The sequence below is a fragment of the Ailuropoda melanoleuca genome, chromosome X (assembly GCF_002007445.2).
Source record: "Ailuropoda melanoleuca isolate Jingjing chromosome X, ASM200744v2, whole genome shotgun sequence".
NCBI lineage: Eukaryota > Metazoa > Chordata > Mammalia > Carnivora > Ursidae > Ailuropoda > Ailuropoda melanoleuca.
In genome coordinates, this window is record NC_048238.1 from 31,192,819 (window position 1) to 31,208,479 (window position 15,661).

The 15,661-nt window shown below is 37.6% G+C and overlaps 1 protein-coding gene across 1 annotated transcript in view; it reads left to right on the forward strand.

Annotated features, from left to right (window-relative positions):
- The window catches only part of CFAP47 (cilia and flagella associated protein 47), a 484,475-nt gene that overhangs the window by 369,362 nt on the left and 99,452 nt on the right, over positions 1-15,661 (forward strand). The window contains exons 55-56 of the mRNA XM_034649559.1: positions 3,679-3,783; positions 6,945-7,101. Coding sequence (XP_034505450.1) covers positions 3,679-3,783; positions 6,945-7,101 — 262 coding nt within the window. The remainder of the gene's footprint in view (positions 1-3,678; positions 3,784-6,944; positions 7,102-15,661) is intronic.

Here is a 15,661-nt window from a genome sequence, read left to right on the forward strand (position 1 = left end):
CCTTGTTTTACAGAGATCTTAGGGATGTGGGCTTCTTCCTTAAAGATTTTATTTATTTATTTGAGAGAGAGTGACACAGTCAGCAAGAAAGGGAACCCAAGCAGGGGAGTGGGAGAGGAAGAAGCAGGCTCCCGGTGGAGAAGCCCGATGAGGGACTCCTTTCCGGAACGTTGTGATCACACCCTAATCCAAAGGTAGGCGCTTAATGACTGCGCCACTCAGGCGCTCCGGGTTGTGGGCTTCTTGATTTTTTAGCCTGCCTTCTGGTGGAGGGGCCTGCCAGCCGGTACTCAGAAAACCCTGTTTGGGTAGAGTCTCCGTGTCCCCTGCGAGGGGAGATGGGGATGGGCACCCTGTGAGCCGGTATTTCCGGGCTTTTGTTGTCTGGTGGCTTTCCCTGGCGGTTTGCTGTGCCTCTTCTGAGAGTCAGAGCAGCAGCGGCTGAAATTCAGCCTCTGTCTCAGAACAGAGGGATCGCGGATCGTTCTCCACTGATGTTCTGGCCACTGTAACTCTGTTTCTGTTGGTGCTGCTCCACCCTGCATCACCCCAGGCTGTGCGCCCCACACCCAGCATCCCAGCCCTCACTTCCAGGGCCGGCACGTCTCTGTCCTTTGTGTTTCCAACCCCGCCAGCCGCCAGCCGCCAGCCGCCCCGCGTGGGCTCCCGGAGCTCCCCGTCTCAGTCTGGTGTCTCACGGGTGCTGACCGCGAGTCCGCCTGCTCCCCCGTGCAGGTGGCCCTCCAGCCGCCAGCTGCCCCGCACACACTCCCAGAGCTCCCNACACGCTCCCGGAGCTCCCGATCTCAGCCTGGATCCAGTGAGCACACCGGAGCTCCGGAGCTCCGTGAGATGCTTGGTGGCGCACGCTCCCGGCTCACGGACTCAGTCTGCTGTTTCCAGGGTGCGGGTCAGTGGTCCGCCCGCTCCCCGGTGCAGGTGGCCCGCCAGCCGCCCCGCGCGCGCTCCCGGAACTCCTGTTCTCAGTCTGCTGTCTCGCGGGTGCCATCCGCGGTCCGTCCACTCCCCCGTGCAGGTGGCTACCGCTTCCCGGCGCCCTGACACGGCGGCTCCCTCCCCTTTCTGTTTATCTTTCGATATCTGTTTGCGGTTTCATGGCTCCCCGCTTCGTACCTCGATACTCAGCGCTGGAGATGTTCATTTGTAGAGATCCAGATGTATCTTCCTGCGTCTCAGGCTGATTCCGTGGATATTCCTGCTGGTCTGGTACCTATCCAGCTCAACTCAGGGGACCGGCTGAAAAAGNAAGGGGACCTGCTGAAAAAGGGGTCCCCTACTCCTCCGCCATCTTAACTCCCCCCCCACCCCATATTCTAATTCCTTGGTCCCTAGCAGAGACTAGAACCAGTCAATGGGCCCCAGTCACTTTTCTCCTCCCACAAATAACAAAACAAGATCTGAAGTTTTAGCATCAATATCTTTGTTTCCAAGCATATGATACCAAATACGTACAGTGCATACCAATGTCATGCAGGTAAACTTCAAAATGATAATTGTGACAGATTATTTTCTTCAGAGGATCTCACCGTAAATCATGAAGCCCTGTTAAGTAGATATAGTATTTAAATAAAGGCTTTTACTATTTGCTGTTTAATGATTGTTCAAGAAATCTATAACGTGATTTCATTTGTATCTTAATACCTATCTCCTGTCAATGACTGGTTGCCACTTAATAATAGTATGATATGAAATTAGTTCCTAACTGCCATAATGTGTCAAATTAGATATCGCTAAGTATTATATTGATAACACCACTTTCTAATGAGGAGTTTCAGTTATTTGTAAACTATATCCTGACCACCATATTCCGTTTAATTTATGGAAAATACAGTGTTAAGTAATACAAGCATGTGTGTACATTTTAGTATAGTTACTCTAAGAATATACTATATATACAATTGTGTATATAACATTGTGTATATAGTTTAATTAATCTCAGTGCTTAATAATGCTCTGTATTATTATATATGCTTGTGCATATATAAGCACAAACTTATACCTTCTATTTTGCTTCTTATGTTAATGATTTGCTACATTTGTCTTCTTTCTCTTACATTTCTTACTGTTCAGTCTAAAGGTGAGTTGTGGGCATAATGCTATTTCAACACTAAATACTAAAGATTATACGTCTTAATAGCACAATTAATCTCCCGCATCATCTAGTATCCTGTCCAAATTTAAGTTTACTCAGTTGTCCTGATAATCTTTCTCTCTTCAACTAAGATCCAGTGTAAACTCACATATCGGAATTGGTTATTATGATGACGCTTGTAATTAAATGTTCGCAAGTTTCCAAAAGGTCCTATATGTAACATATTATCTATATCCCATTACACTAAACCAGTACATTTGTTGCAGATAAATTCCAACCAGTAGTGTTTATCTTCTTTTCCTTGAAACCATGGGATTTTTCAGGGAATTTTAGGTGAAAATAGAGGTGTTTTATTGAGTTACTGTTTGGTTATATATACTGCCTCAAGCTGCACCACGTGCTTCTGACATATATTTAAGGAAGAGGAATTTGAGACCAGAGAGGCTAACATACTTAAACCATGTGGGTAGTAAGTGGTAGAACTAGAATTTAAATTCAAGTTAATATAGTGATATATGATTTTTCCAATGAAATAGATGATTTCCTTATATCCATCTATCTAGAGAACTTTTTTCGTATTTGCTAAATTGAAGGAATATATGAGATACAACTTTTCTTATTTTTTTTTGCTAAGGTTGATATTGAAATTAATTTATACTCCTTATGTGTGCATAAACTTAAGTGATTAACTATCAGAGGGAGAGCCAGCCTGAGATAAAAATATTTGCTATAGATAAACCACACATATATATAGTTAAGGAGGTGACTGTTCTAAATATAACAATAAATTGTATTTCATGTCATTACCAGAACATTATTATTGAGCACTAAGTGCTACATTCTACAAGGATTTGAATGACACTGCTATATTGCAGTTTTATATTTTCAAAAGTGATCTGGCAAAATACAGTAGTGAAAAAAATAAACTTTTCAGACATATATGCCTTTTCATTTCTGTAAGTGTTGATGTTAAATATTATATTATTCACAGTATAGCATTTTGATGGAGTTGCTGTCTTCTTTCACAATCTTTAAAGAGGTAACTCATTCTAATACTGTTTAGACTCAAGTTATTCTAACAGATCACACCTTGAGTATGTATGTGATAGGACAAAAAGGAACACTTCATTGTATACTAAAGAAGCCTTCCTTACATCTATGCTTACAATCAGTTTATCTCTTTTGACATCACTAGGGCTACAAGTTAGGTTCCCAGTGGTTTTACATGTATCTTGGGATGATCGATAAGCTACGGGTTCTTTAAAAAATGTGTATTTTATTATTTGGGGTTCTTATTCAGCTTTAAAAATTAATCCTGATTTCCTTTTATAAAGTGAGTAACTCCATGTGGTCATTGTCTGAGGGAAGAGCATGGGGTAAACATTACTAAACACTGCTTACTATGGCCATTGTACCAGTCTTCGCCAAGCAGATATACTAAGAATGGGTAACAATACAAGGTAACACACTAATCACACGAAAGTCAACCTGGCATATACCTAGCATGCAAAGATCCTGACTCAAACAAAAGCATTGATTTTTTTTTTCTCTCTGAATTTACACAGCTGACCGTACCTCCTCACTCCATCAACGAAGTATCTGTTCACTTTTTTCCTTCGGCTCTTGGAAGAACTGGTCATCAAGTTTCTATCGTCTTCTACTGTACTCAGGTATAATAGAGTATTCTTAGACCAAGTCAAGTTCATTAAGTTTCAAAATAAATAAATAAGTAAATCTAATTCATTCACTGACATATTTTGCAAGCAAAACAAGGTCATTGTAAATTATTAATTAAATGAACTTTTGGAAATATGGTATACATTGTGCATGTGAAGGCATCTATAGAAGGCATTTTTAAATCCTTAGGTTACTTGAATGAAGGAGAATATACAACCAGATTTAAAATACAGGTATTTTAATGGAAATGCCATTTTGCTGCATTTATGTTAATTTTCTGGCTTGTTTACTCATATTTTCATGAACTTAAATGTGAAACTGTAGAAAACGTGGTCTTGCAAATGTATTATTTTTTCATTGTATTTCATCTGTACAGTGTTACTGATTAATAATAATAAAGCAACAATAGTTAAGGGAAGCCTGGGTGGCTCAGTTGGTTAAGCATTAGGTTTCAGCTCAGGTCATGATCTCAGGGTCATGAGATCAAGCCCCACATTGGTCTCTGCACTCGTGCAGAGTCTGCTTGAGATTCTCTCCCTCTGCCCCTCATCCCCTTCCCACTTACTCTCTCTCTCTCTCAAATAAATATCTTTTAAAAAATAAATAAAAAATAAAAACAACAATTATTAATAAATTTTTTAAGCGTCTCTAAACTTGCTACTTGACATTCTAAGAATTCTATCAACTCATTCTCACCACAGTTCTGTGGTGGAAATATCAATCCCATTTTATGAATCAGGAAACAGACACAAAGAAATTAAGGTCAGGCAGCTAGTAAGAGGTTTAACTCAGACCCGAACCCAGGATGTGTGACTTAAACCTGTCTTTTTGACTGTTTTTGCAGCTACCTACAGACTATTATAACTCTCTTACTGCCAGTGAAAATTTTACATAACTTTTGACAATTATTATTACTTTTTATTTCTTCAAGTGTTATAAGGAAGAATGTAAATGGAGATATGTGCTTTAAATCCTACAGGACACCAAAGAGCTTACAAAACCCTGCCACCTGAGAGGCAGTGGAATCAAATATAATGTGGGGGACCCCATGTCAGTGTAAAACCTGTGGGTGACTGGAGTATCCTTTTTTCCAAGAAATGTGTAATTTACCTGCAGAAGGAAAAAATTTGATGCTATTAAATTTCTTACATGATGACTGACTTTTACATAAACTGAAGCAATGCTCTGGAAGTATCCTTGATTCTCAAAAATATTAAAGAAAACAAAACAATAATCCTTTTCATACAAAAGAGGTAAAGTATAGTAGAGATTATTTCCTTCTACAAAAATAATTTTAACAAGGCAGATCTTTTTTTAAAAGATTTATTTATTCTAGAAAGGGAGCACAAGCAGGGGAGAGCAGAGGGAAAGGGAGAGAATCTCAAGCAGATTCCCCACTGAGTGTGGAGCCCATTGTGGTTCTCCATGTGGGGCTCACACGGGGCTCCACATGGGGCTCCACACGGGGCTTGATCTCACAACCTTGAGATCATGACCAGAGCTGAAATCAAGAGTTGGAGGCTTAATCGACTGAGCCACCCAGGCACCCATGGAATTGGATCTTTAAAGGTTATCCTGTGTCTTCTTTCAAAAAAGTTTGAATAAAGGTGGGCTAAGAATGCTACTTTTTTTTTTTCATGGACATGTTTGTTTGGATAATTTTTAATTTCCCTCCCTGAACCCAAGGGGATAATTTAAGCAATGCCAGGGCTGTTGTTGGATACTAGTGTTCATAATGGTGGGATGTGGTTCAATTTAGAAGCTCTAATATTCCAGGCCACTCGTGAAACATGAAAACATGGCCTTCTTGTTTTTGTAGTTTGGCTCATTCCCAGTGGTTTAAAGTAATTTCATTTTTGTCATCCAGGATTGATTTTTATTAAGTACCCCAAAAAAGTAAGTAATTTATGTAAAAAAAAAGTTGTTAATATAATTGAACCCTGATGCTTGATTCCAGTCATTCAATTGTGTGGAGTCAGGTTAGGACATTGTAAGTGAAAATATAGTGCACTTGTATTCTGCTAGTAGAATCTCTAACTGAAAGTAATGCAGTCATTTGAAGAAATACACAGATAAAACTTACCTTTAATCCTTCCTATGCAGAGACAGCATTTTATAGATTTACTGTCACCACCTGTCCTAGTTTGAAACAATCTTAAAAGTTTTCCTCTTTTATTGGAGGCTTGGACACATCCATGTAGCTTAAAATATTATAAACTAGGTTATTGTTTGTTGGTTTTCATTGTGTGACCTCTTTATTCATCTGGAACATTAGCAAAGTGTTCAGTGCAGAACTGAGTCACAGTCTGTTGTACTCTCGGGGTTTTTATTCTAAATGAACACAAAGGGAACATTTTCAAACAGTGCTTTTCAGGTTTATGAAACCCAGATAAGAACAGTGGCTACCTGCAATCTCCTTCACATAATTTTTGAGCCATTCTTCCCTATCATGTCATAACAGAGCATACACTGTACTAGGCTGTAGGGATAAATAATAGGGTGTGCAGCTGTGCACATTTCCTTTTAATGGGACTTCAATCTGTGCCTCACCATCTTAGCCTTCATGTGATAACTATCTGAATTTCATTTGAAATTCACTCTAGGATTTTGGAAACTTCATGTAGTGTTTAGTATCCAGTTTGCTAGACAGATTGTTTTTTAAAAAACCTTGAGCAGAAGTACAAGGTTTTCATTAAGATTTCTCCTTTTTGTTGCTATCAATAACCTCAAATATGTTTAATATTTGAGTATTGGTCTTTTGCCCTTTTTTTTTAGTGCAGAAATACATTGAATATTCAATAAAATCAAAAGGAATTTGGAAAAGAATGTATAACAATGCATATTAAATATTAACAACAAAATGGTTTTTTTAATAAAGATCCATTTATTTATTTTAGAGAGAGCAGGAGCAGGGGGGAGGGGCAGAGAGAGAGAGAGAGGGGCAGATTCCCCACTGAGTTGAGCCCGTGGAGCTTGATCTCATGACCCAGATTTCACAACCTGAGCCAAAATCAAGAGTCAACTGACTGAGCCACCCAGGCACGCTGAAATGTTTCTTATCTACCAAGATTTTTATGCATATTATTTATTAAGTGTTGCAAATAAAATGTATGCGATTAGGATATATATGTCATGAATGTTTATCTTTAAACAGTTTAAAGAATGGATATTCTACCTCTCTGGAGTAGGACTGTTCCCCCGGCCTTTAGACATAAAAAGAATAACCACATACCTCCATCTTCATTCATCTATTGTTATACCTTTCCAAAATCCCACCAAGGAAGATGTTTTGGTCAATATCATATTAACAAGTAAGTTCTTTTTTTTATATATCTCACATATGTTATTTTGTAATTATTAGTCAAACTTATTTTATCACAGAATCAAACCATATTAGAGATAATGGACAATTTAGAGATCTATTAGCTGTTTCAACAGCATTATTGTATAAAAGAGGAAGCAAGGTATGAGAGATGAAATATCTTGGCTGAAATCACAACTTATAAATTGTGGAGACAGAATCAGAAATTAGAAATCTGTGTACCAAGTCAAGTTCTTCCAATTTTATCTGTAAAGCCAAATATGTAAAGTAATAGATTTGTAAGATTTTTATGACATGAGTCAAATATTCCAATTCTTATTCCTTAAAAGTTTTTAGAAATTCTGGTGTTCTGGTTTTGTTTCATTTCCCTCTTTTTTTTTTATTTTAATTCTTATATAGTTAACATACAGTGTTATATGAGTTTCAGGTGTATAGTATAGCGATTTAATACTTTTATATATCACCCAGTATCATCATCATATAAACATAGGGGTGCATGTATCCCTTTCAATTAGTGTTTTTGTATTTTTGTGGTAAATACCCAGTCATGTGATTGCTGGATAGTAGGGTACTTCTAATTTTAACTTTTTGATTAATCATACTGTTTTCCACAGTGGATGTACCCTCTTTTCTTTATAAATAGCATATTTGGATTAAATTTTGGTTCTCACAAAACTTGGGGTTTTTTTCATGTCATATTGAAGATACATGTTTTTAAATTAGATCATGTGGAGTTTCTGATCACTTTCTATTAAAAGACCAAATAATGAAGGTCTGAAAATCAACTCAGTATGAGTTTTCTGAAACACATTTTATTTTTTTATTTTTTATTTTTTTTATTTATAAGACAGAGATAGAGACAGCCAGCGAGAGAGGGAACACAAGCAGGGGGAGTGGGAGAGGAAGAAGCAGGCTCATAGCAGAGGAGCCTGACGTGGGGCTCGATCCCACAACGCCGGGATCACGCCCTGAGCTGAAGGCAGACGCTTAACCACTCTGCCACCCAGGCGCCCCCTGAAACACATTTTAAATCTAATATTGTACATTACTAATTTTTTCTTTTCAAATATTATTACTATATCTACTAAAATTACTACTACCACCACAATTCATTGTATATAGCTCAATTGTTGGGCCAAAAGGAATTCATACGTGTTAAGGTTTTTGATATAAATAACCAACTTGCTCTCCAGGATTGTTATACTGTTGCAATTTGTGCTGCTATCAGGAGTACATTACAGACATTACCTCTTTTCCTGAACCTTGTATTTTATCATGATTGCCAATGACTATATTTTGATTAATGCTGAAGCTGGACACTATCATTTACCTGTTGAAGTTTTCATCTTTCCTCCTCATCTCCTGCTCTTGGTATAAAATAATTAAGTAAAAATTAAGAACATAATGTCGTCTAATGTATAATTCCCTTGTGAAGGCTTTGACTGTGATAAGAAGGAGAGACATGCCACTATTTACTGCAAGTTGATTGTAGACTCAAGGAAGTCAGCATTTTAATATGGAAGAGATGTGAGCGCATGTATAGGCAGAAAGAAGCCAGAGTTGACCAGAAGTTAAAGCTGTAAAGGAGGTGGGGCTTAGCTGATGGGTAAGGCTCTGGGAGGATTCAGATCAGACTTGAAGTAGAAGGAGGAACCATGAACGGGAGGGGCATTTCTCCCTTTGGACAGGTAGAGATAGGATAAAACAAATGTGACTGTAGATAAATTGTTAGGTCTCAGAGGGACTGGGAATTAAGTGCAGTTATGTTTATATTTTTATCTGCTGAGAAAAGGAGATAGAGTAAGAAATTTGAAGAGTGGCCCAGTGGTTTGAAATAATTGCTGGAAGGAATGGAGCATGGAACTGACAAAATTAAAATATGAAAGGTATTGTATTTGGCTGGGATTGGAAACCACAAATTTAGATAGGCACCAAGAAAATACGTGTTTGTGAAGTTTGTACCACTTCTGGGGCTCAGAATTCCTGGTATGGGAACAACACACAAGGCTGATAAATGGATCTGTCCAAGGAATGGAATTTTCAAGGCAATTGCAGCCAAATCACTTCATAACTATGAGAATGTTATAAAAACATATTGGATCAAGATTGTTAACAATAGAAATAAATTATGAAGCAATTTGTGACTTCTTAATTTTCTTTAATTGGTCTAAAATACTTTTGCTATATAACAGGAAAAAACAGTAAGCTTGACAATGAAAGATTTATTACTCTTTCGTATTTTGAAACAGTCTCTTTTAAGTAAACTCCCTCTCTCTCTCTTTTTTTTTTTTAAGATTTTATTTATTTATTTGACAGAGAGAGAGACAGCCAGCTAGAGAGGGAACACAAGCAGGGGGAGTGGGAGAGGAAGAAGCAGGCTCCCAGCAGAAGAGCCCGATGTGGGGCTCAATCCCAAAACGCCGGGATCACACCCTGAGCCGAAGGCAGATGCTTAACGACTGAGCCACCCAGGCGCCCCAAACTCCCTCTCTCTTGAGTAAATGTTCAGATCCTCAGGTTCTCCCCCTTCCGCCAGCCTGAGGAGACTGGGGAGAAAAAAAGACAACCTCTGATATCTTCCCTTCCTTCACTTTCTCCTTTTCCTTTATGAAAATATTTCTTCTTTCCTTTTCTTGGTAATGAAGTCTGTCTCTCTCTCTCTCTGTCATAACCTCCTCCCTCTTTCTTTTTTGGGTTCTGTTTTTTCTAGCTACCATGTTTCTGTCTTCTTGCCTTCGTATTCCTTGGCGAGTGGGACTCATAATTTGGCCTGAATTGTTGAAGGGCCACAAGGACACATGACTGACAAGGATCAAAATACCCTCTGATTTAAATATTTGCATATGTCTTGAAATTACTTCATGATAGGACTATGCGATCCCTTGCGATCTTTTGAAAGATGTCAGTGCTACAGAATTCACAGAATCCCCTTAGGGAAGTTGATAGCTAGACTTCATAATATTGCACCAGGCTGGTGGTTGCTGAGTGAGAGAGGTCTCACAGTATTTCAGATCCTGCATCACTGATTTTTCTTTCAACAGACAGACAGACAAGGTATATAAGATATATAGGAAACGATATCTTTCAAAACACACTCTTTTTCCAAGAAGGCAACATTTTTAGAATTGCAAACTCATTCTCAAACTTTTATATTGCCAATTCTCTAACGTCTTTTCTTCTGCTGATGTTTTAGCTATTTCCATTTTAATCACTTATCTCAGAAATATTGCCCTTTGACATTCAAGAGTCTTTTAATTCTATTTAATTAAATTCATTAATTCTACTGTATGTCATCTCTAAGTTCTTTCAACTGAACATTACACAAGGCAAGGTTGTGAAAAGATTGTATTTCAGGGGTCTATTCATATCTTCATTTATGCCGCCTTTAAATGGTGAATGAGGTAGGGTGGCTAGAGAGGAGATGGCCTAAACACTCAGAGCATAGTAGAGACTTCTCAAAAGGAGGCCGTTAATGAGTCCCATGAGGAGCAGGATGGTACGCACAAGCTTCAGATAGCCAGGGACCTCGCATCTGTGATGCACTCACTTGGTACCATGTTTGAGTTCTGTAAATGTGACTATACTCAATCTTAAAAAAAAACTCTGGAAGGTTTCTCAGATGAGGAATCTGAGGCTTAGAAATCTCCCAAAGCCACACAGTGAGTAAGTGATTGAACATTGTCTTGAACTCATCACATCTAGCTGTCTTCTCCAGGACCACCTAATTGACGTTCTACATTGTCTGCTTACAGATGGTGCTTATCAATCCCCATACCGATAAGGCTCTAAACAATGGCACTTGCCGCTCTTCTTGCTTCCTCCCCTAAGATCTCAGGGAAAGAGGCCTCCCTCGATCCAATCAAAGGACCTCAGGGAATACCTCTGATTCCCACTCCTTTCACATTTTCTCAGCTCTTCAGGTCTCTTTTCTTTTTGACTCTGCCATCAGACTCTTGCTCTGCCTCATCAACACATGCTTGGATTTCCTGTCCTGGCCCCCTTGTTCGGCCTGGACATGTACCCTTGCTCGGTGACTGCTGTCAATGGACTCAGTTCCCACAGTCCTCTCGGATCAGTAATTATGCCCTTCACCCCAATCCCTGCTCTCAGATTTCTACCCTACTTAGCCAGAAATAAAGGTGGAAAAAAGAAAGGTAGCCATGAATGGATCTGAGTCAACACATTAGAAATTAGGGCCTGATGAATTAAGGAACTTAAGGACACATTTCCATTATGTGTATGTGTGTGCCCTTGCTCATGTAACCACATTCCAAACCTGCTATTCTGTGCTCACTAATGACAGGGGTTACGTTAACTCATAGCTTTATTCTTAACTAAATGAGTATTTCAAAGTTGCCATATTTGTTGATAGAGCAGGAATTGAATCTTCAGTCACTGATTATGTGTTTTGAGCATCTATTTTATGCTGAAAACTGTCATACACACATTTCAAAATGACTATCGGCAATATACGTATACACATACATGTATACATTGTATTTTGATCTCATGTAGTATTCTACTTGTGAAATATCAGTATGGGTTATATACCTAAATTAAGTTATATAAACGAATGAAGCAGTAACTGATGCATGTAAAGTAGCAGTTTTCATTTCTTTTCTACTAAAATAGCTATAGTCTTGAGATTCACTCTTTCTACTGAATTCAAATTTAAATGCAGTATTAGTGATTTGATTCAAATATTTAAGTGTAAGTGGGTTCTTTTCCAGACATCAATAGTTTTATTGAAGAGCAAAACAAAATGACATAGGGATAAAGATGTACCTATCAATTATCATATTATTTTTTACAAATTTCAACTTCCATTTTGAGGGTTGATTGATGTAAACAAGTGCTGTGTTGAGTTGCTGTTGACTCAGGGTTAATTATAACTATGGTGCTCATCAGCAGTAAAATAATAAAGCACCCATTGTAGCATAGTTATGACATGTTAATGATGCTTACAGGACAGGGAGAGGCAATGTCTGGTGCATTTGATTTGACTTGTTAGAATTAGTTTCTGAAAATCTTGTCCCTGGAGGCTCTCTGAGTCTTATCTAAAGTACCTCCAGAGTTGAATAAATCTTTATGTTAAATATGTAGTGATCATTGTATCTTGCCAATCAGGGTGTGCATAGCTTTATGTATACATAAAGAAAGAGAAAAATAAGTGTAAGAGAAAGTCCCACACTCTCAAAATCTCTCCCAAATTAAGACACTCAACTAAGTATTTCAGTCAATCAATAAATATTAATGGGAGATGTGAGATTGGTGGGCAGTTGGAATATCAAATACATAAAAGTCTCTTTGTACCCTAGTTTAATTGGATTATTTGTCTTAGTTTGCTATGCTTATAGCAAATGATTAATGTTTTTGCAGTATGGAAAATTAGATATAAAATTACTATTATAGCCACTTTTCAGAAAAATAATCTGAGATTCAACTTGCTTATAATTAATTTTTTTTTTACTTTAGACACTCTTTAGGAGACTTAATATGTAGAACTCCTTTTTTCTTGTTTAGTAGATCTTAAAAGTCAGTAACCAATAATTGGGAACTTATCAAAATTTAGATTTCCAGGTCCACACTCAGTTATTCTGATTCATTATGTCTGGGGGAAGACCCTACCAGCATAACTTATTCCAGTGTAGGTTGTCAGAAGACTACACTTTGAGAAGCACTGCTCTTTACACAAAGGTCTCAAAATATGTTTTAAAATCGTATACCTCAATTAATAAATATTTCTCAGCATTCACTTCACTGTGCATATATTTACTTGGGAAATATATACGTGTAGCATTATCAACTCATATACTTAATGTCAATAGAGCTTATTTCCTTTTCATAAGGAATTAAGTACAAATATAATTTATAATGTTTTTTCTATGACCCAGTAGTTCCTTTTACACAAATCCCATTTTCAAGATAATAAACTGTGCTTTCATTAAAGCTGCAGGAATATATATATATATATATATATATTTTTTTTTTTTGCCATTTAGTCTTTAATTTTGTCCCCTTAAGATGCAACTTTTTATTTTGAAAAATTTCACACCTATAGAAGAGCACAGTACAATGACTAGTCCTATACTTTTCATATAGATTCATCTGCTTCGTCAGTTGTTAATTTGGGGGGAATTTGCTTTATATTCCATCTCTATCTATAGATTTATAATTTCTTCTCTAAAGCATCTATGGCCTAAAAGAAAGGACTTTCTCCAACATAACTGCAACGCCATATCATACACAAAGATTTAATATAGATATGTTAATATTTAATATATACTTCACAGTAAAACTTCTCCAGTTGTCCCAAAAATGTTCCTTGTAACTTAAAAATTGGATCTTTTCTCCAGTCTGGGATCCAGTTCAGAACTGTGCATTGCATTTGGTTATCAGAACTCTTAAGTCTCATTTAAGCTAAAAATTTCCTCCCACATTGTTCTATCTCTTATAATATTGGCATTTTGAAGAGCCCAGGACAGTTGTTTTATACAATATTGCACATTATGGATTACTTTTTTTTTGTACAAAAAGTTCTGTTTCATAATTTCACATTACATATCTTGGAGATTATTCCAAGTTAGGACATACAGAACTACCTAACTATATTAACAGCTCTAGAATATTACATTGCATGATGTATTTTGTTTTATTTTATCTTTGTTTCTTCATTACATAATTCTGACTAACATTTTGGGAAGACCATCACGTACTGTGTACTTATTACAACACATCAGGGGCACAAAGTCCCTTTATTGGGGATGCTAAGTTTAATCACTTGGTTAAGGTTGTGTCTGCCAGATCTTTATGTTGTAAAGGTCATCTTTCCCACATATAACTAATAAATAATTGGGGGGAGTGATAATTTGAAGCAATGTGAATAACCCCTTCCCTTACAACCTTTCACTTGACAAAACATTTTAGTATCCCTACTAGTATCAGTTATTATGTCTATCATTCTTGTTATTTTTTATTAGCTGTAGATTCTTTTTTTTTTTTTTAAAGATTTTATTTATTTATTTGACAGAGATAGAGACAGCCAGTGAGAGAGGGAACACAAGCAGGGGGAGTGGGAGAGGAAGAAGCAGGCTCACAGCAGAGGAGCCTGATGTGGGGCCCGATCCCATAATGCCAGGATCACGCCCTGAGCCGAAGGCAGACGCTTAACCGCTGTGCCACCCAGGCGCCCCAGCTGTAGATTCTTATATTAAGGAAAAAAAGCTTTTTCCTCTGCTTTCCTTACTCCCTGCTTTCTATCTTTAAGTGTGAGTACAGCTTCATGGATTTTTTTTTTTGTCTTTTACATCTCAGCTTTTATTATTTTCAAATCCCCATCACATCATCACATTTATTCACAGAATACTTGATGTATAAAAGCATCTGGGGGATCTAAATTCAGAAGATACAAGCTGCATGACCTTGGGCAAGGAACTTCTTTTGGCGGGGGGCGGGGGGCTTCCGCATCTCCTAACACACTGGGGGATGCACCAGGTAATCTCTAAGGTTGGTTTTAGCTAGTGATTCCATGATTCTTTGACCACCGAACATGTATTGTCTGATGGCTCACACTTTATTCAGGGGGTGCTCCTTGATCAATTTGTTTAAAACAGTGTCATTATCATTTTATTTCTGAGTAATTTCCCTGAGTCTGGGAAAACAAAAACATAACAAATGTTAACAGAATTGATTTTGAAACCTATCTCTGTCTTCTCTGGATTTCTCTGTATCCAGATTTCCAGTAGGACCTTATGGCTTTTAAGAGCAATTAAAAAAACAAACAAACAAACAAAAAAACTAGGGGCACTTGGGTGGTGCAGTCAGTTAAGCATCCGACTCTTGATTTTGGCCCAGGTCATGATTTCAGGGTCATGAGATTGAGCCCCGTGTCGGGCTCCATGCTCAGCTCAATATCTGCTTGGATTCTCTCTCTCTGCCCCTCCCTGCCCCATTCTCTCCTTCTCTCTCTCTCTCTCTCAAATAAATAAATACATTTAGAAGAAAAAAAAAACCCTAAAGCTTATATTTGTACAAACCCATAGCTCTTACACCAACAGAGAAAAAAAATCTCATACTCCTTTTCCTTTGTCCTCTTGCATTGAGGCCTGTTTAACTTGTTTACTGAGTTTCTGAATTACAACAAATTTTTATTGGCTTTGAGAAGACATTCAAAGAGTGGCGCCAGGACAGACTGGAAAAAGGCAGTGTGAGACCCTCTTTTTTTTTCCCCTTTTCTTTCCATTATTGATTTCCTACAGTCAAAAGAGCATAATCTGTATGATTTAGCTTATTTTCAATTTGTTGAGGTTTGTGTTATGACCCGGGATATGGTCTGTCTTAGTGAATGTCCCACAGGAGCTTGAAACAAATATGTATTCTGCTGTTGTTTTGTTGAATGTTCTACATAATATATCATTTAAATTCTGTCAGTTAATTTTGTTATTTGGGTCCTCTGTATCCTTGCTGATTTTCTGACTAGTGTTTCTATCAGTTGCTGAGAGAAGGATGTTAAAGCACACAGCTATAATGGTGTATTGGTTTATTTCTTT